Raw genomic sequence first — 26,640 nt, 5'->3', positions numbered from 1 at the left:
ACCTGCATAGGTTTGATTCACACAGAAAACCTCTCCGCCTATTTGCCATCTGTCTTTACATAAGGTGGGAGTCCGACTTAAACATTTCCAAAACAGTGCAGCCATGGAGATTGGGGAAGCGATGATGCTTTTATCAACAAATCTGTTTGTACTTGTTTTTTCAAAGAACGTATACAGAGCTACGATTATTTGCTATCTTTCTTTATACACACACACACACACATACATACACACGCTGTCACACCATAGGTCTCGCTTCTAAGTGGGTAAAAAAAGTATGGGATAGACAACAACATGGATAAGGGTTACACATTCATACATGTACATCAAACCACTGCTGTAGAGTTTTTGTATTGTTAATGAACTAAACAAGCGTATGCGGTATACATGTATACGTTTGCAGTGTATACGGTACAAACAAGTGCCAAATAGTTACATGTAATGCATGGAGCTGGAGAAGTTATTGGTACTTCCGCACCGTATCAATATGAGAAGTTTGTTGGCTTATCGTTTTTACATGCACGTGTAACGGTATAAACAGATCCATTTTACCCTTCGTGTAAAGACATTAAATATCAACAGCTTGTCAACGTCTTTGTTTAACACGATTTAGCATGGTTCCTCCACTTAGCGCGCTGGCGGTGACTTCGATGTCAGTTAGGGACGAAGGCCCGGTGGGGCGTCAAGGTGACACATCGACAATTTTAAGATAATATCGATGTTGTGTATAATTGTGTATTGCCTTACAAGGTATGCGATTTTCCTTCAGGCTATTACAAAAAATGTAGTACAATATGTAATCAAGTCATTTTGTTTCAACATGATGTATGTAACTGATTTATAGCTAGTTATTCGTGTGAAAATAACAATCGAACGAGAGAGGGTTAGACGGGGGAACGAAATGGATTCAGTTCCACTTATTAACCACAATGACCGCTACTTAACAACAACATTATTGATTTCAGTAGTCACTGCTGGAAAGAAATTAGACTTAAACTATATTGTCATTCAGACTTCAAGCCAGGCAAAAACATCTGACATTAATCAGGCTACAAAATAAATATTAGTCGGTACATGTACATGAACAAATTTTGTACAGTACATAGAATGAACATCATAGACAGATTCGAGGGGCAATGCCCGAACCTCACTTTTGCTCTTAAAGATTGATTGATTATATTATAAAAAATTAAAATCACTGGAGTAAGTTTCACAGAGCTTATCAACGCCTACCCCCCCCCACAACTCTTCTGGAGCTTTTTGTCCACCACTGAACATGCTTAAAATACACCTGTTTGCCTGCTATGCTTGGTGACCTTGATTATTGATTCAAAGTTTTCATTCTCGAATGAATTATAGAAGTATTTAAGTTAAAACATTTGTTTCCTGCGAAACCAAACATCTCAAACAAAAAACCCAAGCCTGATCTTCTTCAATTCACTTCATTATCATTTTAATCCATTAAAATAGCAAGTACATATATACTCTTGATGTCACATGAATGATTTTAAAGGTGTCTTATTTTGAAATTTCTTCACAGAAACCCCTTTATTTGAACTCACTTTTGCATCATAATCGAGGAATTGAGATGAATTGAATCATATAGCACTTTCGGGAGCACGAAAATGGACAACTGCGACGAAATAATCTTAGTGGAACCTTAATAATCTCCCTGACCGCAAAAGTCACCTTGTATATCTTATTTTTATGACAAAAAACAATTAGTATGCTACTATAAAAACTAACCATATAGTGGATCTGGCTAATGGATTATTAGTTCCGCATGCATTATTTTTTTAAATGCTGTCTATTCCAGTAATTGACTACTCGGATTAGTCTCTCTTTTTTGTTCAACGCTCAGTAAACGCAGATTAAGAACCTATTAGGCTTTATCTTCTGGTTCTATCAAATAATAATTGATTTGTTGACCTTTTTGACAAAACAGAACATGCATGAATGTGATTACTCTTATAGGTTCCTTCAACACAAAATAACAACAACAAAGGTAATTACAAATGTAAGACCAAGTCGGTTGAAGTATCGTTTTCGTTTTTTCACCGAGCGAATAAGAGTTTTAAGTAAGGATTTTTAGAGAGTCAATGAACTTTGAGATTCCCGTGGTAACTCCATACTCCATCTATTATATGACACAATAATATCATATAACAAGAAATATTGTATGGATCAAATATCATGAATTTAAATAGATTTTGATACTACAAAAACTCGACTTGTACTTGTCGAGATATCTCAAGGCGTTATTTCATTTTATTTTATTTTTTTTTTATTTATTTATTTATTTATTTATTTATTTAGTATCTCAGAACAATATTGATGACTTGAATGTATCGCTGTTGTTTCAACTTAATTAGTAATAATTTCGTTCTCCTTAAAATATTCCAAATGTCATTTTAAAATAGATACATGGGAATATATTTAAAAGGCCATATGGAAGACTATAGTCTGTTAAAAAAAATGTTGTCAAATTTATAACTTTTTTGACACAGTATGAGACATATTATAAATCTAAGTTCGATTTCATTTGTTAATTTGTAAAATTCGTTTCACTTACATTAATTATCATTATCGGTGTTAGTACTGATTTTTTCATGCTTAAAACTTAACATTTTTTTTATTTCATGATTAATTATTGAACTTACCGACATCGTGTACTGTAGTTAAACCTCCTTTTAAATATTTTTCTTTAATTTATTTTTCGTTAAAACACTATAAGGGAGTTTCAGGTTTTTCCTTATAAACTTTTTCAAAGTTTGAAATCCTCCGTCCAAAAATTTAGTCCTTTCACTATAATGGTTATATTATGACAATTTCATTAACAGTCGCGCAGGGATTATAAATACAGGTGAGAATAGCAATGAATCAGAAATCATCAGAGTGTGACCGTGACCAGTTACATGTGTAACAAAAGTATTGTGAATCGTGAACACACAGAAAATGACGGAAAATTTTGAAGAGCAGTAGAAAATTAATATCTAATACCATTTACTTAAAAGGAAATATAAACAGACTCTCCTTTTATCAGAAAAGCATATTAACATTCTTATTTTGTCGTAATTTACTGTTTTTTTCCATATTTGTTTATCATCGTAGATAATTAATTTGTTTTTCCGATTGCACATGATTGGACAACCCCAGTTGTGTCATATCATTGCGTACGTCAAAATTTGTAAAAATCCTTTAACTTACATATTTATTGTTTTAATCTACATATCGTTTCAATTAAGGTCTGGGAGGTGTGGGTGTTTCTTGTCAGAAATGTGTCATTAATTTTCTGTTTACCACTTACATTGTATGTACTCGTGTACTTCCCAAAATATTCTCCGACGCATTCCACAAGGCCTAATTAATCTCATGCTGAACAGTGTATATGTAGTAGTATCCATGCAGTGTTTAGCAGTCATGACGGAAACAAACGGGAAAGGTTTCGGGAAATGGAACCATATTGTTGGAAAATTTTGTTAATTGTGCGCATAATAGGCAAAAATATATAAATGAAGGCCTCGAATCCCTCTTTTCATATTTTGTTTTTTATTGAAACCTATTATTTTTCGCCAATGTCTGGTACCAATACTTTTGTTGTGTGAAGAGAGGAAATCTTTATCAATGAACCAGTTGTCAAAAAAACTGTTTAACCTCCATATATTACACTCGTACGATAATCCAGAAATTGCACATTGAATGTGTAAAACCCCAGGCATACAAAACATTTTCACAGTTGTAACTTTTTGGCAGTTTATTATTCAGGAGGATTATGTTTTAATTGATTAACTACAGATCTATGACCGTCGTTTGTCGACCATTCTGGAAAATTATGTATCTATTTCCACCATGGAGATATTTACATGTATTTCATCCTATCTGCTCATACCGGAATCATATAGTTCACCCTGGATTGTTTGGTAATTATGCTGTTTTTTTTCTGTGTGTGCCGTATGGGGTTTGCTTTAGTTTTGTAAGTTTTTACCTTCGTGTGGTGTTGTCTTCTAAAAGAACTTCTCATCTTTACGAACTTCCGCTATTTTAACTTGCTCTTCTCATATTTTTATAGAGCACAGGGCATAGCTTGAGCTATTTGATGCACTGGTCAGTGTGAACTTGACCTTAAATTACAGTTTTTGTGTTGTCTGGATGAGTCCTAATATTTTTGGCGAAAAATGAATTACTTGCCCGTGCTAGTGAGAACACTTCCCTTTAAGTTTTCTGAACCTGTGTAATTATGAATTCTTAATTTTGTTAACAGATACGTTTTTGTACACTTAGCAGGAAAATGTTCTATATATTATAATCCGTACAGCCCGAATAAGCAGTGAGTATATAAAGAGGATGTTTACCTCACCGGTGCAAGAGTAATCAAGGGAACCAAGGTTATAGCGGTAATCAAAAGAATGTAATCCAGGGACAAAGACCAGACATGGAAAACAGACATACACAACAAAGAACATAAAGTAACTAAAATCATACATACAAAGTAACAAAAGTAAATGAGCAACTCGGACTCCACTAAAAACTGGGAGCATGGACCAGGTGCACCGGTAGGGTAAGCATCCTCTGCTTTTCTAGAAACACCCGCCGAGTTGCTCATAAAAAGTCAAGTCCGGGGTAGACAAACGAGGAAAGGAAAATTATGACCCGTTGAATAAATCTGTTTTCATGGTGCTGATGGATACACCATAACGATCCACGATTTCATGATGACGACCATAAAACTTCTGTAGTAATGACTTCAATCTTGTAGCAACATAACCCTGTTCCAGAAGCCTATTTGTTAGAGTTCTAGCGCGATACAAAAAGTCTGCGTAGTTTCGGCAAGCTCTGGTATAACGTATGAGTTGTGATATGAACACTCCATACGCAGGAGCCGAAGGGATGTTGCCACAGATGAAAGGAAAGTTGACAATTCTGAATGAAAAGTCATCACGTTTGTCGTAAAGAAACTCCTTTTTCAGTTACTGTTTGTTGGTCGTTGTTTCCTACCTCCTAACCACTACGATGGTTTCGTTATAATATGTTTGCCTCGAGTGCTGGAGGTCGTAGGTTCGATGACCGACCGAGGAAAACAAGACTTATGGGAGATTGATCATGCTCCTTAGCTAAACACAAGATATATAGACGATGGAGTGATGAGTGATTGGCTCGTAATCAGAAAAAATGCCCGAGTTGGATGACATGCCTTGCTTAGGGTTGTTGCTTCTGTCAGCTGTAGTACAAAATAATAGGATTTGTGTGATTTATTATAATTATTATTAGTACAAGTCCATATAAAAGTCAGACATTGCCCATGGTAAGATGATTCATGGTGTAGAAAAACCCACGGAACAATCGATGCTTTTTTGGTCTACATATACTACAATTTTGTGTGACAATAGTCTTTTCAAACCAAAGCAAGAATAATAATTCTTGCAAAGTGCTACTTTCATGTACATAAAAATGTACAATCTATCTTGATTTTATCTGAAAAGCGCAAATGAAAAACTAAGATTGTTTATGTGGTCTATAGCTGTTTCTATACAAGAAATGCAAGCAGTGACTTTGGTGGGTTTTGAAATGCATAAATCACCTCCTGCCTGATTTTTATAGAGACTGTTACTTAAATGTTCTCGTTCAGAAGTTGAAATATCTATAACACGTAAAACCTCAATCAATCAATCAATCTTTATCTATTTATAATCTATGTGTTTCCTTTAAACAGCAGTTAGTTTTTTTTTCTTTAAATGGAATTAGAAAAAATATGTACAATATATTTCTAAAGTAGAATGTCCAAGTTCGCAGAACACGTAAAAGGATATAAACACTGATCAGTACATGTACGTTATGATTATGATAAAATATGTATTAAAATAGATGTTGAATCACTTTTAATTACACGTTTTTTCTTCAATTTTGCTTTGTAAACTAGTTTTTTTTCTGTGCAAAAACAACAAATCATGTCAGAAATGTCCGTTTTGGCGTACAATCTTAATAAGTACTTTTTTTTAAGTTATGATGTTATAATTAGAGCATCCTTAATTCTAAACAGAGTGGTGTAATGAGACATACATTCAACTGTTAACATAAAAAAAATTTTAAAAATGAACTTCCTGTAAAAACGTTGCGTAGTCTTATATATTGATATATTGATTACGTACATTCATCCGTTTTATCCGTTTTAAATGTCTTCATCGAATGATTTAATTGCTAAATCTTCCAAATAAAAATAGCTAAGTTAGTAAGCCTCGGTGAAGTTTAAATCACTCTGCAGTCGGTTTCGCTATCTTTAAGTTGTTGACCAATATCTCGTGCCCATTTCATCTTAGAATTCATTACTTTTTATAAAAAAAATAAGTGTGCACTTCCATCGTCTGAATATAGCTGAAATATTGCTGCTCGGACGTTAAACCCCAACAAACAAACAAACAAACAAACAAACAAACCGTCTTAGACGACATATCAATAAAAAAATCAATAAGATGTGAAATGTTGTATTTGCAAAACGGCTACATAAAGCGAAAAGACAAGATAATGACAATATAGTATAAGAGAAGAAAATTGGTACAGAGATTAAACTTTTTCACATGATTTTTACCTGAATCGAACAAATAAATGCGACAGAGATCATGTGAAATTTACATGAATTGTTTACATAAAATTTGTGTTAAGTAAATTTCACGTGATATCACGAGATTTTCACGTGAAAAATATTTGCCTGCGGAAGTTCCTCTATGTGTTACGGAATGCACAGGAAGTCTGATTTTCACACACGTTAGGCCATGTATAAATGAGTCATTCCGGTTAGCAGAGGATGAAAAATAATAGACTGGTGCAAGTCTAGAACTGGCCACCCTGGTAACAGGTAAAACCTTATTTAATATCTAAAACAACCTTCACGTGGTACCACTGAAAGATGTAACACAATATGGTCCTATGCTCACTTTATAGGATCCTGACCCCCCCTTTCATCTAGCAACGCCCATCACTGCATTAAGTTTGTTTTGTTCACTTACGTAGCAATAAAATACAATGGATACATATTTTTCTTTTTAGTATTATTCATATTTTGATTATGCAATAAAAAGGAATTAAAAGAATCATGATTAAAAAGTAAGGTTTTTGGATAACTTATTGGCGCGATATGGTAACCACTCTGTTGAGTTTATTTATTTAAAAATAAATTGCAGTTTTCCCCAGTTGTTAGATAAATTTGTTCTACTGAGAAAATGTTACTCCCTCTATATATATATATATATATATATATATATATATATATATATATATATATATATATATATATATATATATATATATATATATATATATATAAAATACCAGCTGGACTCTGTGCAGGCGGTATTGCCATAGATGTCACATCGGTACGAGTTCGAGTCCCGCGGAGGGAACGACCAAAAATTTGCATCGCAAATTTGACAGTTCTAACATAGTTGGGAATTTTTCAGACCTTTCTATACGTTTACATATCTTCCCTGTATCAATTTGATCCGATGGAGAAGTGTAGCAAATGGAGTCGTCACATTCTGAGACGTTTGTATAGTATTGATTTGTTGTGACATGTATAATTTGATCCTCTATCCTACATACTAACATCTAAATGAACTGTCCCGTACTACCATACATCGTGTACTAAATTACAGCCCAAGATTAACCCTACGAGGAGGAATGACTCGGCCAGCGCAAGCTATATTTTTTATAGCCCAGCTGGCCGAGTGGTCTAGGGCGCTGGACTTTGTGCAGGCGGTATTGCCATAGATGTCACAGCGGTACGAGTTCGAGTCCCGCAGAGGGAACGACCAAAAATTTGCATCGCAAATTTGACAGTCCTAACATCGTTGGGAATTTTTCAGACCTTTCTATTCGTTAACATATCTTCCCTGTATCAATTTGATGCGATGGAGCAGTGTAGCAATAGAGTCGTCACATTCTGAGACGTTTATATATATATATGTGTATATGAACAAACAGGTGCGATTTTCTATTCTAAACATAGATATTTAAAAACGAGCATCAAAATGGCAAATAAAAGTGCAATCATGATTCCATAACCAGTGTTTAATCTGCATCATATTGACCAAATGAAGTTTCGCTTTATAAGTCGTTAAATTTTGGCATTTTGAATGACAAAACTTTAATGTTTCACCTTGTCCATTCTTATCGACGTTTTGAATAGCACAACACTCTGCATCATTAAGAAAGATAATGTACCATACAACTATAATTTTGCAACTTGTCTGTTAATATCGACGTTATTGAATAGAATATTACATACTCTGCACCATGAAGAAAGATAATGTTGCACCATGCAAATCTGTAGATATTTTTTTTATTTTAGATATTTCTGTAGGCGTTTTGAAAGACATTGTACCCTGCATCATAAGGAATGTTTGTGTTGTGCTTTGCGAGTCTGTCAATGTTGGTTCTTTGAGTGACCAACCGTACATTATACAAAACGTACACTATAGTAAATCTGTATCACAATACTGCAGCGATTCCTCCCTAAAAGTGATCTTGAATGACATATATGTAGTCATCCATTCTTATGTTGACTAAATGTATAATCGAATGATTTAGACCATACGTCGTTGTTATAGCTGAAAAATATAAGAAGAAAACAACAGTTATGGAAGATAAAAGGGAGAGAGAGGGGGGAGGGGAGTTCTATGAACCATTCTCCATACATGAACGCTGACAATGACGTAATAGATCGATGCCAGGAATGCTATTAAGGCTTTTCGAAACCGGATTCAACTCCGGAACTCCTTTCATTAAACTTGCTTTATATTTTACCCAATAATCAGTACTTACACGTATTAATAAATCAGAAGTCGCATTTGTCGATTTTAAGTACAGGAATATTTTGTCAATTCTACGTTTTTAATATGATACTTTAGATCTACATGAATATTCAGATTGCTCTTCTTTTTTCTTAATTAAATTCCTTCATGTTGTTCATTTTGTTGCACATGCGTCCTTCTCTTTCGCTTTTTTCGTCCTTGACTATCGAAATTTGACTTCATGTTCATATAATAGATGCATACTGTCTAGTTTCTAATAGGGCGTACACGTCTCGTACGTCGAATTGTAACACATTAGCAGCAGTTTTCAAACCTTTTTATCATTCACCTTGATTACGTCTTAAAAATGACGTAGTAGATATCATTAAAATTTACAAGTAGTATAGGTGCTGTGTGCTATAATCATAACATATTTTATAGGATGAAAATGTTAGCCCATGCATGACTTTAAGAAAACAAGTTCTATATTAACAGACAAAAGATAGTTTTCTACGATGGCATTTTTTTAAAGAATATTGTACATGTACAAGTTTACTGGTACTGTTTTAGAACATGAAACACGTACAGTGGTGGTTAATACGCCCCCATTGTAAATTGGATGATATGATATATGAAAAACACACCGTGTCGCATATTTCCTGACTACGTTTACATAAATAATACACAAATAATAAATAATAATAAAACAGAAGATACTGTCTTAATATAATATAAAACGGTATAACAAACTCTAATAAGGAGCATTTCAGTCGCTGGTATCAATGTATTGTAAATTATGAATATTTTGTCCTTCTGTACATATCCAAAATATCAACTCAACCACACGAACTGCACTGAATATAACTTCTGAAGAGTTTAATGGCAATGCATCGATACTCACAATACCAGGATCTTCTGTCCCTGAAAATGGAAATGAAACTGGTAGGTACCTGTATTTATACCACACTTATAATTATTATTATATTCTTACCTCACAAATGAATTTTCAATATAGTAATTCTTATTTTATTTAGATTTATTAACCATTCCTATAAGAAATACAGGCGTTTCAACGGTAGCCGCTGGTGGTAATGGAACAGACAAAACATGATCAGCCAAATATCAGGGTCTAGTGATGAAGTAATAGCAGAAGTCACGTGAGATCCAGCACACGAAACTAGGCCGTGTGCTACTGAGAATCGAAAGTTAATATTTTTGTTACGGTAAAAAGTTAAAATTTTATTACTATTTCTTATATTTCAGATGGACAACTGAGATTACCACAAAAGATAGTGAAAAAAACGAAGACTAAAGGGAGTTAATGTTAAGGTTGTCGGACTACTAAAAAGAGATTATCACGGCCAATTCTGTTTCTTAAGAAGGCACCTAAAGACAAAGAAAATGGTATGATTAGGCACATCTTTTCTAGTCTTTTTTATTTGTCATTGGGACGTCAAGATAGAGAACAACAATTGCCTAATTGCACACATAGGCCTGTCTATTACAAATGAGACATAATTGCCCATGTTATTTCTTCTTCTTCTTCTTACAACTATTCTTTCATGGATTCTGACGACGGAAAAAGTTCCAGAAATCATGAAGACTGGTGCCAAAGCCGAAGCGTCGTCTTTAACAGATGTGTCAAAAATTGATAATGAATTATTGAACAAAAATGTTAACATCCAACGTGTCAAAAAATACTTCAGTTCTAACGCATGCAAATATCTTAAAATTTTAATTTCTACTGAGAAGGGACCAATGTGAATGGACATATTTCAGGTGTAAAGAGAAACTGTCTGACCAAGTCTTACTGGCATGTGACTGCTGTCTGGAATGGCAGCATATGAAATGTGCCGAACTGAAGCATGTGCCAAAACTGTCTGTCTGGATATGCAGACTTCGTTTAAAATAGCCTTTCAAGTATTTTAACAGTTACATTCTAAGTAAATTTAATTTCACTTTTTAGTATTAGTTTAGTTAGAAAACATAACAATTTTAAAAGGCGTTTCTTTATTTACTTTTTATTTCAGATTTATCAATTTTTATTAATACAACTTTTGTCTTACTTCTTAATGATTTTAAATCGATATTTTTGCATCAGATACTATTTTATAACATTTATTGTAATTGTATCATTTTGTATTTGTTATTTTTCACAATAAAGAAATGAATTTCTTGCTATTTCCACATTACTTCCGTAAATGAGGCGTTTCCGTCACGATTCCGTATGTTATTGAGGCAAACTGGATGTGTAGACGAATGCGTGAACGAGCAGCCATTACCCTTTTCTATTCAAGAACAAAAAAGGAAATTGTAAAGAAACAAACATTCATATACTCTACAAAAGTTATTTACCTAACCATTAACATGTTGCAATAATTCTATATTGATTATTGTTTTTTGGTTTTTTTTTGTTTTGTTTTGTTTTGTTTTTTTTTTGTTTTTTTTTTTGGGGGGGGGTTATTAATTTTTTTTTATTTATTCTTTTTTTCCCTATAAAATCGCATGATATTTTCAAGTATAGTTTCAGATACTGAAAAACACTAGAATATATTTGATTTGTTTACATAATAACTGTTATGGTTAGTAAAGATATTAATATAACAAATCTATGGGTTAATCACTCATAAATAATTTATATAACTCATATTCTTCTAACTTATATCATTACAGATCACTGCATGACCATTTAATTTCTATTTTTTTTCCATTCCAAATTTGAAATAATTCGAGCTATGGGAAACATTCACCCAAACATCTTAGTTACTTAGCTACAGTTAATTTTCCTTCAAGCTAGCCGATAATTATCCGACCCATACCTAAAAGGTATAATAAAATGCAGTATTTGTACATTGTATAAAAAGCCCATTCTGTAGAAAGACAAATTTCTCCTGGTCACCTGTGGTCTCGTGCTCACTCCGAGTGCGTTGGTCGTGAGTTCATCTCCGAAAAGCGTGCCTGTGGGCTTTTGCTACTGTGAACAAACACTGAAATTCCGAACAAGGATGCGACGCTGGGCCTGTACGATTGATAATATAAAAAAAGGAGATGCGAAATGATTGTTTATGATATAGTTATCCAGCAAATACCAAAAAAAAAAAAACGAATAATTAAACTTCGACAGATCTCCACACGGTCTTCAATGATGGGCAAAACCCATATCATAAAGCAAGCTGTAAAAGGCACCAAGATAAATTGTGAGCAATTCATAAAAGACGAAAATCTATACAAAAGCGTAATACGAATAACAATGAACATAAAAAAAAAAAAAAAAAAAAAACGACAACCACTGAACTACAGATTCCTGGCCTTCAACAGGCACATAAAGTGAGTGAGGTGTTGATCTTGTCTGTGAGCACTCAACCCCTCCTCTAACCTGGAGCAGCCGTCGAAAAATGCAAAAATCTGGCGAACTCAGAATTAAGAATACTGAAAATCTGAACGTTTGTTTGTTTGTTGGGGTTTAACGTCCGAGCAGCAATATCTCAGCTATATTTAGACGATGAACATGAAATTGATGATAAAATGAACATGAAATGATGATGGAATGAAAAATGGATGGGACACAAGGACAATGGGGTCGACAAATTTTGATTGCCACTGGAAATAGGGAGCCCTATGGTTCCTACTCCGGGAGAATACCACAGTAGGGTTTTTTAACGTGCGAGGAAAGTGACATATTTCCCAACACGGTGCACCACTATGGTTTGCGGTAAGGTTTTCCGTATTATAGCCTGACAACCCCAGCATGCGCGAGGGGTACCCCATTCCACCACCTGGGGCACACATCTCAGTTGCTCTGTGGGCAGAGCGCCCTAGCCCCCGGCTAGGGTTCTGAGCACCATTTAGTCGCCTTTTGCGACAAGCGTAGTGCTGCTGCAGGCCTATTTTTTTAACACCCGGATCTGCACCACAGAACCTTTACAATTACAATCTATCAATTAATTAACTCTGTCTTAAATGCAATGAGAATTCAATTACTAACTTCATTATCCAAGTATTTATGATGAAATCGCACGTGACAAGGGGATGTTTACATTTTATATTAAACATGTTAATGATGACAAAGTTTACAAGTCTATCCTGTTCCCGGGACTACGTTCCAGGTATTAGCTACTACCAGTCTAAAGTTGAACTGTTTATTCGTGGACATCGGAAATCTATACCTTCTAGTTTAGAATATGTCGAGAGTTGTATCATTCATGCTCATGTCTAATACAAAGTCTTCGTAATTTATGTCACAAAATTAGGATGGCAATGAAAATAAAGACGAAAATGGTAATTTGTGAAAAAGGAAACCTTTTCATCATACCAAATTTATGATTATAAATAAAGAAATAATGATTTCTTTTCAATTAGACCCTTTAAAAGATATGATATTGCTCTCTACAAGTGTGAGAAATATTGTCTTTTCACAACTACTTGTAAAGCGTGTGAGATGGCACTATATACTTATTTATTTTTCATGAGTAGATTCTTGTTTAATGTACAATGTATGTAGTTTATATATGTACAAAGAAAGACGGAGTGATCTCAGGATAGGATAACGTGGTCGCGATTTTGTGGATAGTTCGAACTTCCAACCAGTCATAATTGACAGTTTCTGCTTCTCCTCCAAGCCCGTGGCATGAACAAGATAGACCGGTCGGCGCGGAGTCTAAATAATGTGTATGTATGGGTTCATTTTTCTCTGTAGATTTTTACTATTGCGGGCTACTGCATTAAAAATCCAACTCCGCGTGTTCGATTTGTACAAAATAGGGTTTGTTCCATTTATAAAACGGCTGGTCTTGAAATAAACATGAAAGATCTGCCTAAAACTATAAGTAAAATCAATCAATCAATACATACATATACAAACCGTTCAACATACATGAAGATACTATAAACAACTAAAACAATATCAAACTGTAATATTTCCTTTGCTTTGAACAGCGTTATGAAAACACGATACGTTTCAACAGTCAGTTTCTTTTTAAAGAAAATATTACATCTTGGCCAATAGCCTTTAGCTACAGACATAAAGTACGTGTATTCTTTTAACCACCCTTGTGAAAATTCCAAATGTAAATTTTATGCTCATTTAATTGTAGTTTTACTGTATATATTTCTCCAGGTTTATATTGCATTTTAATTTACTATTTTTATTTATTGAAGTTTAATTACAGCTACACTGTATAAATTTGCCATAAAGAGAGGTAATGAAATCTTTACTTGTGTACAAAACGGTGAAGATCATAAGAATGACCGGGTCTTATTTAGATAATTTATGTACGGATTTCGGATTGTCGAATACAATAGTTAAATCTGATAATTATACATTTCAATGACCTTGGACATATTCCATTTCGCAGGTAAGTTAGAATATCTTAATTTCTTTGCTATTTAAATACTGGTCACTTGTGTTTCGCTGGTTACCAGATGTACATTTAGAAATATTTGTTTGTTTGTTTGTTGGGGTTAAACGCCCGAGCAGCAATAAATCAGCTATATTCAGGCGATGAACATGAAGTGGATGATAAAATGAACATGAAATGATGATGAAATGAAAAAGGGATGGGACACAAGGACAATGGGGTCGACAAATTTTGATTGCCACTGGAAATAGGGAGAGGTGGGTAGAGTCGGGCAATTTAGCCTCCTGTGGCGGAGCCCTATGGTTCCTACTCCGGGAGAATACCACAGTAGGGTTTTTTTAACGTGCGAGGAACGTGGCATTTTTCCCAACACGGTGCACCGCTATAATTTGCGGTCAGCATTTCCGTATTATAGCCTGACAACCCCAGCATGTAACACACCAGGGGTACCCCATTCCACCACCTGGGGCACACAACCCAGTTACTCTGTGAGCAGAGCGTCCTAGACCCCGGCTAAGGTTCTGAGCACTATTTAGTCGCCTTTTACGACAAGCTTAGCGCTGCTGCAGGCCTATTCTTTTGACACCCGTACCTGCATGAGTTCATTTAGAAATAGCTCTATAAAAAATTGTAAGCTATTAAAACATTTGGGGTATTGAAGGGAAATCAAGGGATCCAGAATTCCAACGGTAATCGATAAAACCATTATCCAACGATAACTACTTGACAAGGAAAACATAAAACAAAGAACAAAGAACATGAAACAATCAAAATAATACGTAGAAAGAAACAAAAGTAAACGAACAACCCGGCCTCCCTAAAAATAATATATACATGTATGATTTATTTATTTTATTTTTTTTTTTTGCGAAGCTGGGAGCATGGATTTTGCATTCCAGTAAGGTAAGGCGTTGAGCAATATATGGTATGTGTATAAAGAAAAGCTATAAAGCTTTATTTTAACGTCTTCGGTAAAAAGATCATGGCCATTCGTTTTAATCCACAATCTATTTCCCAAATAAAAAACATGTATCTTTTGGATGTTGAAGTATTCTTTTAAAGACAAACACACTACAACCATTTGAAACAGTTCGTTTTTAACTTTATTTTTCTAAAAACCCCTTTAATAGTTTTGGGCATTTGTCATCGTTGATTTGAAATCTAGAAATAAACAAAATACCCGATGAAATCAAGATTTTCCATATTAGATACATAGTGTACTATTGACCTGTAATACATGTATGTCTCTTTTATGTATGCAAAAAAAAATACTTCAGGGACGGCCATCTGATTTTATAGGGTGGTTTTTATATTTTTTTAATTTTTTTTAATTTTTTTTATTTTTATATTCTGGTGGTGGTTCAGAAGATTTACTCGGATCAAATTATTCATTTTCACTACTGTAGCATTGATAAATTTCTTTCTGGAGAGATAATTGTCAACAATACTATTTAAAAAATATAGAAGACTGAAGTTCTCATACCGACAGTGTGAATGCCTATCAAAAAATTCTAGAAAAAAAACATTAGTGTCAGCTCTCATACAGTGTAATTTTGATTATGCATATTCGCCTTGGTATGACTCCATCTGTAAAATTTTACAACACAAATTGCAGTCTGTACAAAACAAATGCATTAGATACATAAAAATATGGGTCCTAAAATCAGAATAGATCGTAATATGTTTTAATAGTTTAGGTTTTGTTAAATCTAGAAAATAGAGTTTGACAACTCCGGCTAAACCATGTTCATAAATTATTCTATAATAAAAGTCCGCCTTAAATGAAGGATAACTTCACTTAAGTCAGAGATTGTCATCAATATTTTATACGGTCAAGTGAGTTCATTTTTTTTTTGTACAACCGATCATAGGACAACAAAAATAGCGTTCTTTTATAATGGTATTATTGATTAGAATTCATTACAAATCATTTGAAAAATGTAAAAAATATTAATGAAGCAGAAAAATTTAGATCAAATTAATTGTATTGTGTATGAACATATTTTATGTAAACCTGCCTAAGTCATGAGATAATCTGTTCATCTTGTTGTGTAAGAAGTATGACATACTGTGACCCCATACGAATTACACCATGTTGCCTTCATGGGTTTTCCCGACTGGATATCAGCAGCTTTATATAAGTATTTTAGTCATTATATCACTTACTTTAAACATATCATATGTCTGTGTTATTTCAACATGCATTATTATACCCGTATATTTTGATATTTAATCTAATAAATCTATCTATAATGGTTTATCTTTCACTTACATTGAATCCTTTTTTTTTATTTCTATATACATATGTATGTAAAATTCTACTTTTTGCTTATTTTTATTTTCTTTTAGTGTAACATCGTTTTGTCCAGACATATGTAATGTTTTCATGTTTGTGCTATAGCGTCATTATTTGATTATCTAAAACCTATCAATTTTGCGGGTTTTTGCTTCCTTTATATTTATGTATAAATAAAGAGAACACGTAACACATTAATATGTAACAATTTAATGTCAGAAACCTTACATAATGGAGACGGAATACTTTACCCGTCTTTTTTATTTATATGAATAATGTTAATATTGACGACCAGAATTTAAAATAACTAAACATATAGCATATAAACTAACGTTATGATTTCAGACAAGGCTGTCTTTTCTGAGTTACAATACCCTTTCCTGTATCCCAAGAGAAGGCATTGAGCTTCACATGCCGAATCATCGACACCTTGGCAAGATACAAGTTACTCTTTTCAGTGGCCTATAAAAGTATGGAATTGAAATGGTTAGTTTTCGAACAAAAGTACTGATAGGGATTGATGAACTGAATAGTTGTGAACAATTAAACTTATTAATTAAATTGATTAACAGTAATCAAGGGAACCAAGGTTATAGCGGTAATCAAAAGAATGTAATCCAGGGACAAAGACCGAACATGGAAAACAGACATACACAACAAAGAACATACAGTAACTAAAATCATACATACAAAGTAACAATAGCAAATGAGCAACTCGGACTCCACTAAAAACTGGGAGCATGGACCAGGTGCACCGGTAGGGTAACGTAGATATTTCAATTACGAATCCAAATCAAATGCATACTCTGCCATCGGGATAGGTGATTCAAAGTGTGGAAAGCCAAACCTATCAAACCATGCAAATCGATCTACATACACCATATTTTCAAGTACTTATATCTTTCAACATGCAGATCTGTATTTGGGAGAAAATCGAAAGTTCTTAAATAAACGAAATCAAGAACAATAACTCTTGCAAAGTGCCAATTTCATGGACAGACTATGTAATCTATATATCATAAGTGCAACAACCGAATGACAAACTAAGGCTAGTCACGTTGTATGTTTATGTTTCTTAATACAAAGTAAGTGGGTTTTGGACATGTATGAATTACATCCTGTCTGATTTTTCTATGTGTATAAAGGCTGCTACTTCAGATGTTAAATCAGATTAACACGCTTTAAATGAAATTTAAAAACGGACGTGTCCGACGTGAGTCAGAATCAAATAAAATATGCACTTTACATTTTGGTCATGTGACCTAAATTCTTTATCGGTTTATTTGTTTTTCGATTTAAAAATAAAACATGCTGATTGCTGAATCGTCCGTGCGATGTTGTTATTAATTATAAACTTAATTAAAATATTCTTCGACTTATTTTGACCAAAGAATTTCAATTTTGATGCAATATTTTATTTCTTGACTACAAAGGATTTTGTATAGTACATTTGTAACGCATATTGAATATTAGTTTTCTGCCGAACATAGCTATTTATTGCAACCTTAAGTAAACTCTTGAGAAGCAGCAATGCAAATTCCACAATACATTTTATATCAATTTATTAGTTCTCTGAGAAAATCAATGTTAGTTGTTTTTTTTTTCTCTTTTCCATTTCCTGAAATATAGAAAGAAAGATTAGGATGTTTTCATCTTAAAGGATAATTAAAAATAAAATTGTTTTATTTTACAGGAAAAAACGTTTCACATTTAATAACAAATGTAACTATACGTTCAGTAGGTGTGTGTTCCGAGCAATGCCGAGGATGATGGTTTGTGGTTTTGTGCACAACAGAAGAAGAATAAAAACGTGTGGTTGGGTAATTATAAAATGAAATGAAAAATGTTCAGTCTATTTCATTATCCGGTTATTACCGCAAGATATTAAATTAGTGACCTCTTAAAGGAATACAGATTTGCGATTAAAGTACAATCTCACTTTTCAAGATAAATTGTTTTCGAAACCAACGAAGGTGTAATTGGTACTTTGTCATTATCAGAGCCTTTTGGGAGTTCAAGTGTTAGAAATGGAAAAACATTGTGTAAATATATTTATGATGTGAAGGATGTACGCCTGCATGCGAAGTACATATAAATATTAATAGTGCCTAAGATGATACAAAAATACTTACGTTATCAGTCTCGACAAATGCAAACACTTTGTGAATTACAATATCCCCCTCTATGCCCTAAAACAAGGCAGTGGGCTGCACAAGCAGAATCACCGACACCAAATATAGAAAATAGATCACATGTAGCTCTCCTCTGTGGAGCTTAAAAACATGGAATGTCGATGTTATTTGTATATGTTCCAATTACCAGATTTACACTAATATTAATTCAAATTTCATAATTCTAATTGTCAGAAACAGAAGTAGCAAATACCTTTGAAGTTCAGTTTAAAATGGCTATTTTCATTTTATTTACTTTGTTTCATTTTATTTTCACTGTTGTTTTGAAAGTTATAAATATTTATGACAAAAATTGTTAATAATCATTTTGCAGAAATACTGATATATATATATATATATATATATATATATATATATATATATATATATATATATATATATATATATATATATATCATATATATATATATATATATATGATATAGCTGTAGTCAACATTGTCAAGTGCTAGCGTATTTGCACTTATTGTGTAAGTGTTCAGCTTTGAATAAACCTTAGTCGTCTTCTTACATTCTATTTCAAACATTGTTCAGTACTTACCAGCTTCCGATCCTAAATAAAGAAAGCATGCATATATTAAAAGACATATCATCTTCATTAAGTGATAGAAATTTCAGTTAAGTCTCTATAAGTAAAAATAAGGTGAAAAATGTTTCAACAGGAAATGAAATATTCATGATTTGGGGATAAAGACTAGACTGGGAAAACGGACAAAAAATCATAAGTAACACAAATTAATTCAAGGAATTTCCAATACATATGGACACTAAGAGTGTAAACGTTATTACCAAAATTGTATGCTTACCTCATTTTTCATCACGAACACCTGAAATAATAGCTTTTGATTCTTTGATTCTTTCTTATTGTCAAATTAAATATATGGTCTTGGGTTGACATTTTAATCGCTGTGGGGTTGTTGTCTCTTTGACATTGTTTGCTTTCGGGAAAAGGGATAGTTGAAAAATAATAATTCGAAAATTTACAAGGTGCGTTTAACGATTCAACAACCGAACTTACCTGAGAGGGTAAGTACTAAACAAGCCACCAATATTAGCTTCAACATTGTTTAATATTTGGTGATCAGTGTCCAATGCAAGGATACAAGCAAAGTAACGACGATTTCCTTATATATACACCTGATATATGCAGACTAGTATTCGGCTGATAACCGGGTCAGAAATCGGTGCACAATACTTTAAAATTACGCAGTATAATTAGATCGATTAAAAATTATGCAATTGCAGATGTGCCAGTCACAGTTGTTCTTTTCACAGGAACGACTGTTTATGTAAAATAACCGTTAGGTCCAGTTCGCCGCCTTATTCTGTATTCAAGATTTAAGTTGCAGTCTCTAAAAATCAGACAGAAGGTGATTCATACATGTCAAAAGCCCACTGAATTCAGTTTTTTTTTTCAGAAAAAGATATTGATCACATAACCAGTCTTCGTTTATTATTTGGTTGTTGCGCTTTTGACATAAAAAAATGCAAACAGTTTGTACATGAAAGTGGCATTTTAGAAGAGTTATTATTCTTGATTTTATTTCATTTTGTTAATTTTAATTGGAGATCAACATATGTTTTCTTAAAAGTGCAGATCTGAATGCAGAAATGATTATCGTTATGTGAAAGTATAGCATATTTAGACTGAAAAAGCATCGTTTGTTTTGGTGGATTTTTCTTTACCATGAATCACTCTACCATTGGCAGTGTCTGAAGTGTATGTAGATTGGTACTTAACAGACATTATCTAAACATATTAACAAATGGCGAATTTTATGTATTGCATAAACGGTAAAACAAAATTTTACATTGTCCTGAACTGGATGTAAAAGAAATTAGTTGTAGTTTTTAAAAATGATATAAATTAATAACGTGGAGAGGAGTTGGATGTATTTTATCAAATAATCATAAATGTGCATAATATTAATTATCAATTTTTAGGAAAGTTATCAGTGGTGTGCTGAAAGTGTGACATTTTGTTTTCAAATGCTGAATATACAAAATTTTCATACACGTAGTATAATGATTAGTTCTAGCCCAGGCAGGTAAGGAAACAACATTGTATCATATTAGTCTTTTACTATAATTTGCTTCACAATGGAAGTGAAATTAAAATAGATACGATCTATAATGCTGGTAAAAAGTGAAAAATCTAATCAAGTTCAAGTATATCTAAACAATTAGAGTTTAACCATGTACAGATAATATCAGCAAACATACTTAAAAGCTACGAAAACTGAAAGCAAAGCAAAGCTCAATTTGTGATACCCGTGCTCTGCTCGCAAGAAACCATACAAGGAACTCCAAAAGTCATTCAGATGGAAAACGAAATAGAAGGTGAACAATAATGTCATTTGATTAGGAATTTGCGATAATTTCTTCAAATTACATTCTGTGATGATTTCTTAGAAGCTGGGACGGACAAACGAACAAATAGTATGATCACTGTATACCTCCCACTATGCACTAAGTTCAACAGTCCCTTCCAGTGCTGAGAAAACGAAAGGTGTTTCTGACATATCTCCTTTCTTGTCGCCTTCCTGTGCGACATTTCTATTTAAACTGCGCATTAAAAAGATAAACAACAATATCTGACTTCTTATCAGCTACTAATCATTTTGTATAAATATTACAAGTTTTGTTTTGAGCCTTATATTTTTATATTGAACAATATTTAACAAATACAATGTTCAAGCTATTGTTGGTTGCTTGTTTGGTTTTTACCTTCTCGGGTAAGTTTTTTTTTCTTCAGAGATATGGATAATTTTCTGTTGTGGTGTCTTGCAAATTTCTTCAATTTTGTTTTAACAAATTAAATTCGCTTTCACAATATTGTGATTAAGTATAATTCCAAGATTGTTGTTACGTCGATTCTGGTTAGCTGACTGTTTTCATCTCTTTTTTTTCATAATGATGGTTTTTGAACCCTAACTCGGTAGTAATATCCCTTTATTCAATTACGATAAACTGCTTCGAAGTTTAAAATCTTTTACAAAGTTTTTACCTCGACGCATTTATACTCGACAAATCACTCACAAACTTACCACTAATCCTTTCGTGCTTTATTTAGTTTGTTGAACTATGATTTTTTTTCTACACCATATGCATATATTTATAATTCAAAATTTCCTAATAAATATTTTTCCGGAATGATTTTTAATTATCCATTTTGTTCGGTCATTGGGGATTTCAATTGGTACATAGTGAATGCCACCATGACATGTTTCATAATAAGGAAACGTAATGTCTATAAGTTTTAAATTTGTAATTGTTAAAGGACTTGAATTTTATTGTGAACAATGTAAATACAAAATCAGTGCTTGCCGAAACTACGCAGACATTTTGTATCGCGCTAACTCTAACAAATAGGCTTCTGGAACAGGGTTATGTTGCTACAAGATTGAAGTCATCACTACAGAAGTTTTATGGTCGTTATCATTAACTCGTGAATTGTTATGGTGTATCCATCTGCACTATGAAAACTGATTTATTCAACGGGTCATAGTTTTCCTTACCTCGTTTGTTTACCCCGAACTTGACTTTTTATGAGCAACTCGGCGGGTGTTTTTAGAAAAGCAGAGGACGCTTACCCTACCGGTGCACCTGGTCCATGCTCCCGAGTCCGAGTTTTTCATTTGCTTTTGTTACTTTGTATGTATGATTTTAGTTACTTTATGTTCTTTGTTGTGTATGTCTGTTTTCTATGTCTGGTCTTTGTCCCTGGATTACATACTTTTGATTACCGCTATAACCTTGGTTCCCTTGATTACTATTTCATTCTATCAGGAAGTTAATCAAAGGAGCATGTAACTAGGTAAACTATATAGACCACATTAGTATGTGTAGTAAAAGCCTGGTCTGCGACCAGTGATACGAAAGAGAGATTTTACTAGTTTTGTGTCTTTAACAAAAACAAAATATTTATAACTTTGTAAGGTTATAAAGAAAAAGTTAATCCCAGTTAATGTAATACAGTAAGAGGCATAATTGTCCTTTAAAATGCCAATATAGTGAATTTGTCATTTTACATGTTACACCTACATCATACTATTGTATATATCACTCAAAGTTGTTTTTTTTTATAGGAGACGTGACACGACAGTTATCATTTTATAAACGCTTATATTTATAAAACTATAGTATTTTTTGTTACAAGTGTAACAATCGTTTTCTCTTCAGGTTAGCGCTAAATGAAATTAAAATGATTTATTTGTGTTTTCACGATTTACTTAATATGCATAAATGAAAACCGGAGGTATATCGAAATGCTACGTCAATGGTTCTCAATCTCCATTTCGGTACATTTAAAATGTATACAGATGCCCCCAAAAATATTTCATCTTCGAAGATAGATTGTATGTATAATGAGTGGTCCTGTGATTGTGTATGTGTGCAATAATCGTGTTTAGTAAGTTAGAAGACTAAAGTTCCTCACGTTTTCTGTCAGCTTTTCACTTTCATGTGGCAAACATCCGGGAGATGAATCTACAACTATATTGCACTTTTTTTCTGGACTAGAACAAGAGGATTATATTAATGAACAATCTTGGAATACTTAATTATGACCAAGAGGTAGCGTGGTGGCTTCTTTTATCATTACAGGGGTCGGCGACCAGTAACACAAGTGTCGATAGTTAAAATATTTAATTTTAGCAAAAAAAGATTTACAGCACGAGGAAATTTCAACACGAGACCTTTGTTGGTTATTAAATAGAATAAGCAAAAACAAATAAAAATATTTACACTCTCACTTGTAGAAATTATGCAACAAAAGCAGAAGCCTTACGCATTTCCACCATTTAATCTAAGAATTGTGAACCTATGACGAAACAAAGTCACGTGACCACATGGCTAATTCAAATTTGTAAGGCTTTGGTCATCGACGATTTTGAATCAATTTATCTTCAACTATACCTCTTGAGAGACTTCAAATGGCTTGTTATCATATAAATTCGGTGTAATTAATCAAACCGAAACATTTTAAAAATGAATTTTTGTGTTACGTCTCCTTTAAAGAGTAAGATGATAACAGGTTTAAAATGATTTTCTCTAATTGCCTGATAGGTACGATTGTTACTGTTTGTTAGTTACAATTGTGTTGGCATTATCAGTGTATATTGGTATCAGACAAAATGTGATTCATGCATGTAAAACAACACCAAATCATCTTTAATATTTTATTAAACAATAATTAAAAACCTCATAATCAGTCTAGCTTTGTCATTTGGACGTTGCACTATTGAGTTGAAAAATAGATATAAAACCTGTATATGAAATTGTTTCTTTGTACGAGTTCTCGTTCTTGGTCTGGTTTGTTTAAATTTTTTCAATGAATATAAGTTTTTCTCTAAATTAATTTTCATACGGAAAGTTATGTAATGTGGTATGTAGTCAAAAATAGCATTGTTAGTTCCGTGGGTTTGTCTGCACCATACCATCACTTTACCATTTGCATTGTCTGCACATTATAGTGGTTTGTACCTAAAGACTCTATTTGCATAAAAGGTTTCCTTATTACTAGCTATAATGCAAAAATGTGCCCTGTATATTATAGATCTGCCTGATTTTTACATGACAGCCTCTTAAAGGTTTAATTCGGGAATCTTCCAAAGGTGAAAGGTGCAACCACATGTAGCCTAATCGACTTCGTTTTCAAAAAAGGGAAACAACAAAATAACCGAACATTTACCCGATCCATAATCAAGTCAAGTCCACAATTAATCTGATAAATAAAATAGATATTACATCACCGTAGTAGCTTGTCGGGACCCGTGCAGAACCGGGTGTCAAAAGAATAGCCCTGCAGCAGCGCCAAGCTGGTCGTAAAAGGCGACTAAATAGTGTTCAGAACCTTAGCCGGGGGCTAGGGCGCTCTGTCCACAGAGCAACTGGGAAGTGTGCCCCAGGATGCGGAATGGGGTACCCCTGGTGTGTTACATGCTGGGGTGTTCAGGCTATAATATGGAAAACCTGACTGCAAACTACTATGTTAAAGATACCACCTTGAAACAATCAATCGATATTCTGCATTTGAGGTTTACATAACTGCTAGGACTGTTACCTTAATTTTACAAACAATAAACCACCTCTGTATTTCTGTAGGGTAGTCAGCATACCCAATTTTCAGTAAGAGCTATTCGCTATTAACCATTTACTTGCAATGTTTGGTATAAACTGTTCCAAAATAATGGATGATATCATAGAAAAAGAGTCTTCTTTTCCCAAAAAAATGATGAAAACTTAGATTTTTAAGACCACAAAATAACCAGGTTCTGATTTTATTTCTATTCGTGTGTATTATAGTTTGAAGCCAGATCTTGTTTTTTACTGGATCATGATCAACATGATCACAAATCATATATTTTTTTCATATATCAAAGTGAAAGGTCAGTTGTTGTATGATCTGGCTCATATAATACAAAAGTAATAAGACCCGTGCAGGTCCGGGTGTCAAAAGAATAGGCCTGCAGCAGCGCTAAGCTTGTCGTATAAGGCCACTAAATAGTGTTCAGAAACCTAGCCGGGGGCTAGGCGCTCTGCCCACAGAGCAACTGGGATGTGTGCCCCAGGTGGTGGAATGGGGTACCCCTGGCGTGTTACATGCTGGGGTTGTCAGGCTATAATACGGAAAACCTGACCGCAAACCATAGTGGTGCACCGTGTTGGGAAAGATGCCACGTTCCTCGCACGTTAAAGAACCCTGCTGTGGTATTCGATAGGAGTAGGAACCTTTGCGCTCCGCCACAGGAGGCTAAATTGCCCGACCTTACCCATCCCCCCCTTTTTCCAATGGCAATCAAAATTTGTCGACCCTACTGTCCTTGTGTCCCATCCTTTTTTTTTCATTTCATGTTCATTTTATCATCCATTTCATGTTCATCGTCTGAATATAGCTGAAATATTGCTGCTCGGACGTTAAACCCCAACAAACAAACAAAAGTAATAAGATAATATTGAATAAAAAATCCACACGAATTTAACGAAATAGTACAAATAACGATATGAAAAAAATAATAAGAAAAGACCTATATACAATGTAATAATCAATGAATAAAAGTGTAATCAAGAGAACAAAGACTCTAGCGGAAATCAAAAGAATGTAATCCAGGGACAACAACGCCCAGACATGAAAAACAGACTTGCACAACAAAGAACATAAAATAACCAAAATAATATATACAAAATACAAAGCGACAAAATTAAATGAACAACTCAGACTCCACTAAAAATAGGAATTATGGACTTGGTATACCGGAAGGGTTAGCATCTTATAAAGAGAGTGGATGTGGTATGTTAAAAAACAACCCCACTGGGATGAAAATGTCGACTCAAGACCATCCATGGATTTTCAGCGAACAACGCAGAAACCTGCACACCTCAGGTAAGGCTGCAGCTGCCCCAAAACAGCGTAATACACATATACAGCGAAATATTTGCCCTTATAGACTTCAGCAACATACATGAAACAACTGAAAGTGAAAACGAAAAGATGACAAACACAGACCAGTATTGAATAAACTGTATAAAAGGTTCTGACTTTTGTTATTTTTAGAGTGCATCGCCACCGTTCCGCATCAACATTATATTCTACAGTGCGATGACGTATTGTAAATATAGTCCATGGTTTTGACAGGTGGAATATTGAGAAAAAGCAATATTCTGTAGACTTAACTTTTTAAAAAATATATTAAACAAACATAATAAAGAGTAACAGTGAAAAAATTAACTTATGAACATCCTGAGATTTCTTTAATTCAGTAAACAAGTAGTACAGACACAGGTGTTTACACAGATGTAATCAGATCTATTATCTATTAACTCAAGGAAAGGCTTAACCAATCACAATATAGTATTTAGACATTGAAATATGATAAGAATCATACTGTAATATCTTTCAAAATTATCATATGAGGTTCACAAAACAAATCGGTACACATACAAATATTTTAATTATCTTGTAAAGCAAGTGATAAATATTACCATTACATTTTTTATTTTTATGTCGATTTT

At 33.5% G+C, this 26,640-nt stretch overlaps 2 protein-coding genes and 1 long non-coding RNA gene across 4 annotated transcripts in view; 1 reads left to right on the top strand and 2 right to left on the bottom strand.

The window, feature by feature from the left end:
* LOC148601482 (sodium- and chloride-dependent neutral and basic amino acid transporter B(0+)-like) overlaps positions 1-2,939 on the bottom strand; it is a 30,303-nt gene extending 27,364 nt beyond the window's left edge. Inside the window, exon 1 of the mRNA XM_088554646.1 lies at positions 2,661-2,939. Within this exon, the coding sequence (XP_088410772.1) occupies positions 2,661-2,666 (6 nt within the window). The 5' untranslated portion in view covers positions 2,667-2,939. The remainder of the gene's footprint in view (positions 1-2,660) is intronic.
* A 13,317-nt stretch (positions 2,940-16,256) lies between these two features.
* On the bottom strand, positions 16,257-19,788 carry LOC148601481 (lucifensin-like). Of its 2 annotated transcripts, XR_015917020.1 has the most exons (6): positions 19,646-19,788; positions 19,169-19,180; positions 18,569-18,709; positions 17,941-18,054; positions 16,769-16,898; positions 16,257-16,271 (listed from the first exon to the last, which is right to left on the bottom strand). XR_015917020.1 is itself a non-coding variant. In XM_088554956.1 (4 exons), the coding sequence occupies exons 1-3, from the start codon at positions 19,689-19,691 to the stop codon at positions 18,573-18,575; spliced, it is 195 nt and encodes a 64-aa protein (XP_088411082.1). In that variant the 5' UTR covers positions 19,692-19,787; the 3' UTR covers positions 17,982-18,054; positions 18,569-18,572. The 2 variants fall into 2 exon arrangements, 1 of the variants encoding a protein (XP_088411082.1); XM_088554956.1 differs by lacking the exons at positions 16,257-16,271; positions 16,769-16,898 and having other exon boundaries at positions 17,982-18,054; positions 19,646-19,787.
* A 113-nt stretch (positions 19,789-19,901) lies between these two features.
* LOC148601480 (uncharacterized) lies at positions 19,902-26,161 on the top strand. Its single transcript, XR_015917021.1, has 2 exons — positions 19,902-19,997; positions 20,572-26,161. It is a non-coding gene; the product is annotated as an uncharacterized LOC148601480 (long non-coding RNA).
* The last annotated feature ends 479 nt before the right edge of the window (positions 26,162-26,640 follow it).

This window comes from Perna viridis, chromosome 12 (genome assembly GCF_037379345.1).
Source record: "Perna viridis isolate PV_CMFRI_1.1 ecotype Kerala chromosome 12, ASM3737934v1, whole genome shotgun sequence".
Taxonomy (NCBI): domain Eukaryota; kingdom Metazoa; phylum Mollusca; class Bivalvia; order Mytilida; family Mytilidae; genus Perna; species Perna viridis.
This window is presented reverse-complemented; position numbering and strand designations above follow the sequence as displayed.

Excerpts from the sequence above, each read along its gene's own strand:
- LOC148601481 (XM_088554956.1), bottom strand. The coding sequence starts at position 19,691 with ATGTTGAAGCTAATATTGGTGGCTTGTTTAGTACTTACCCTCTCAG.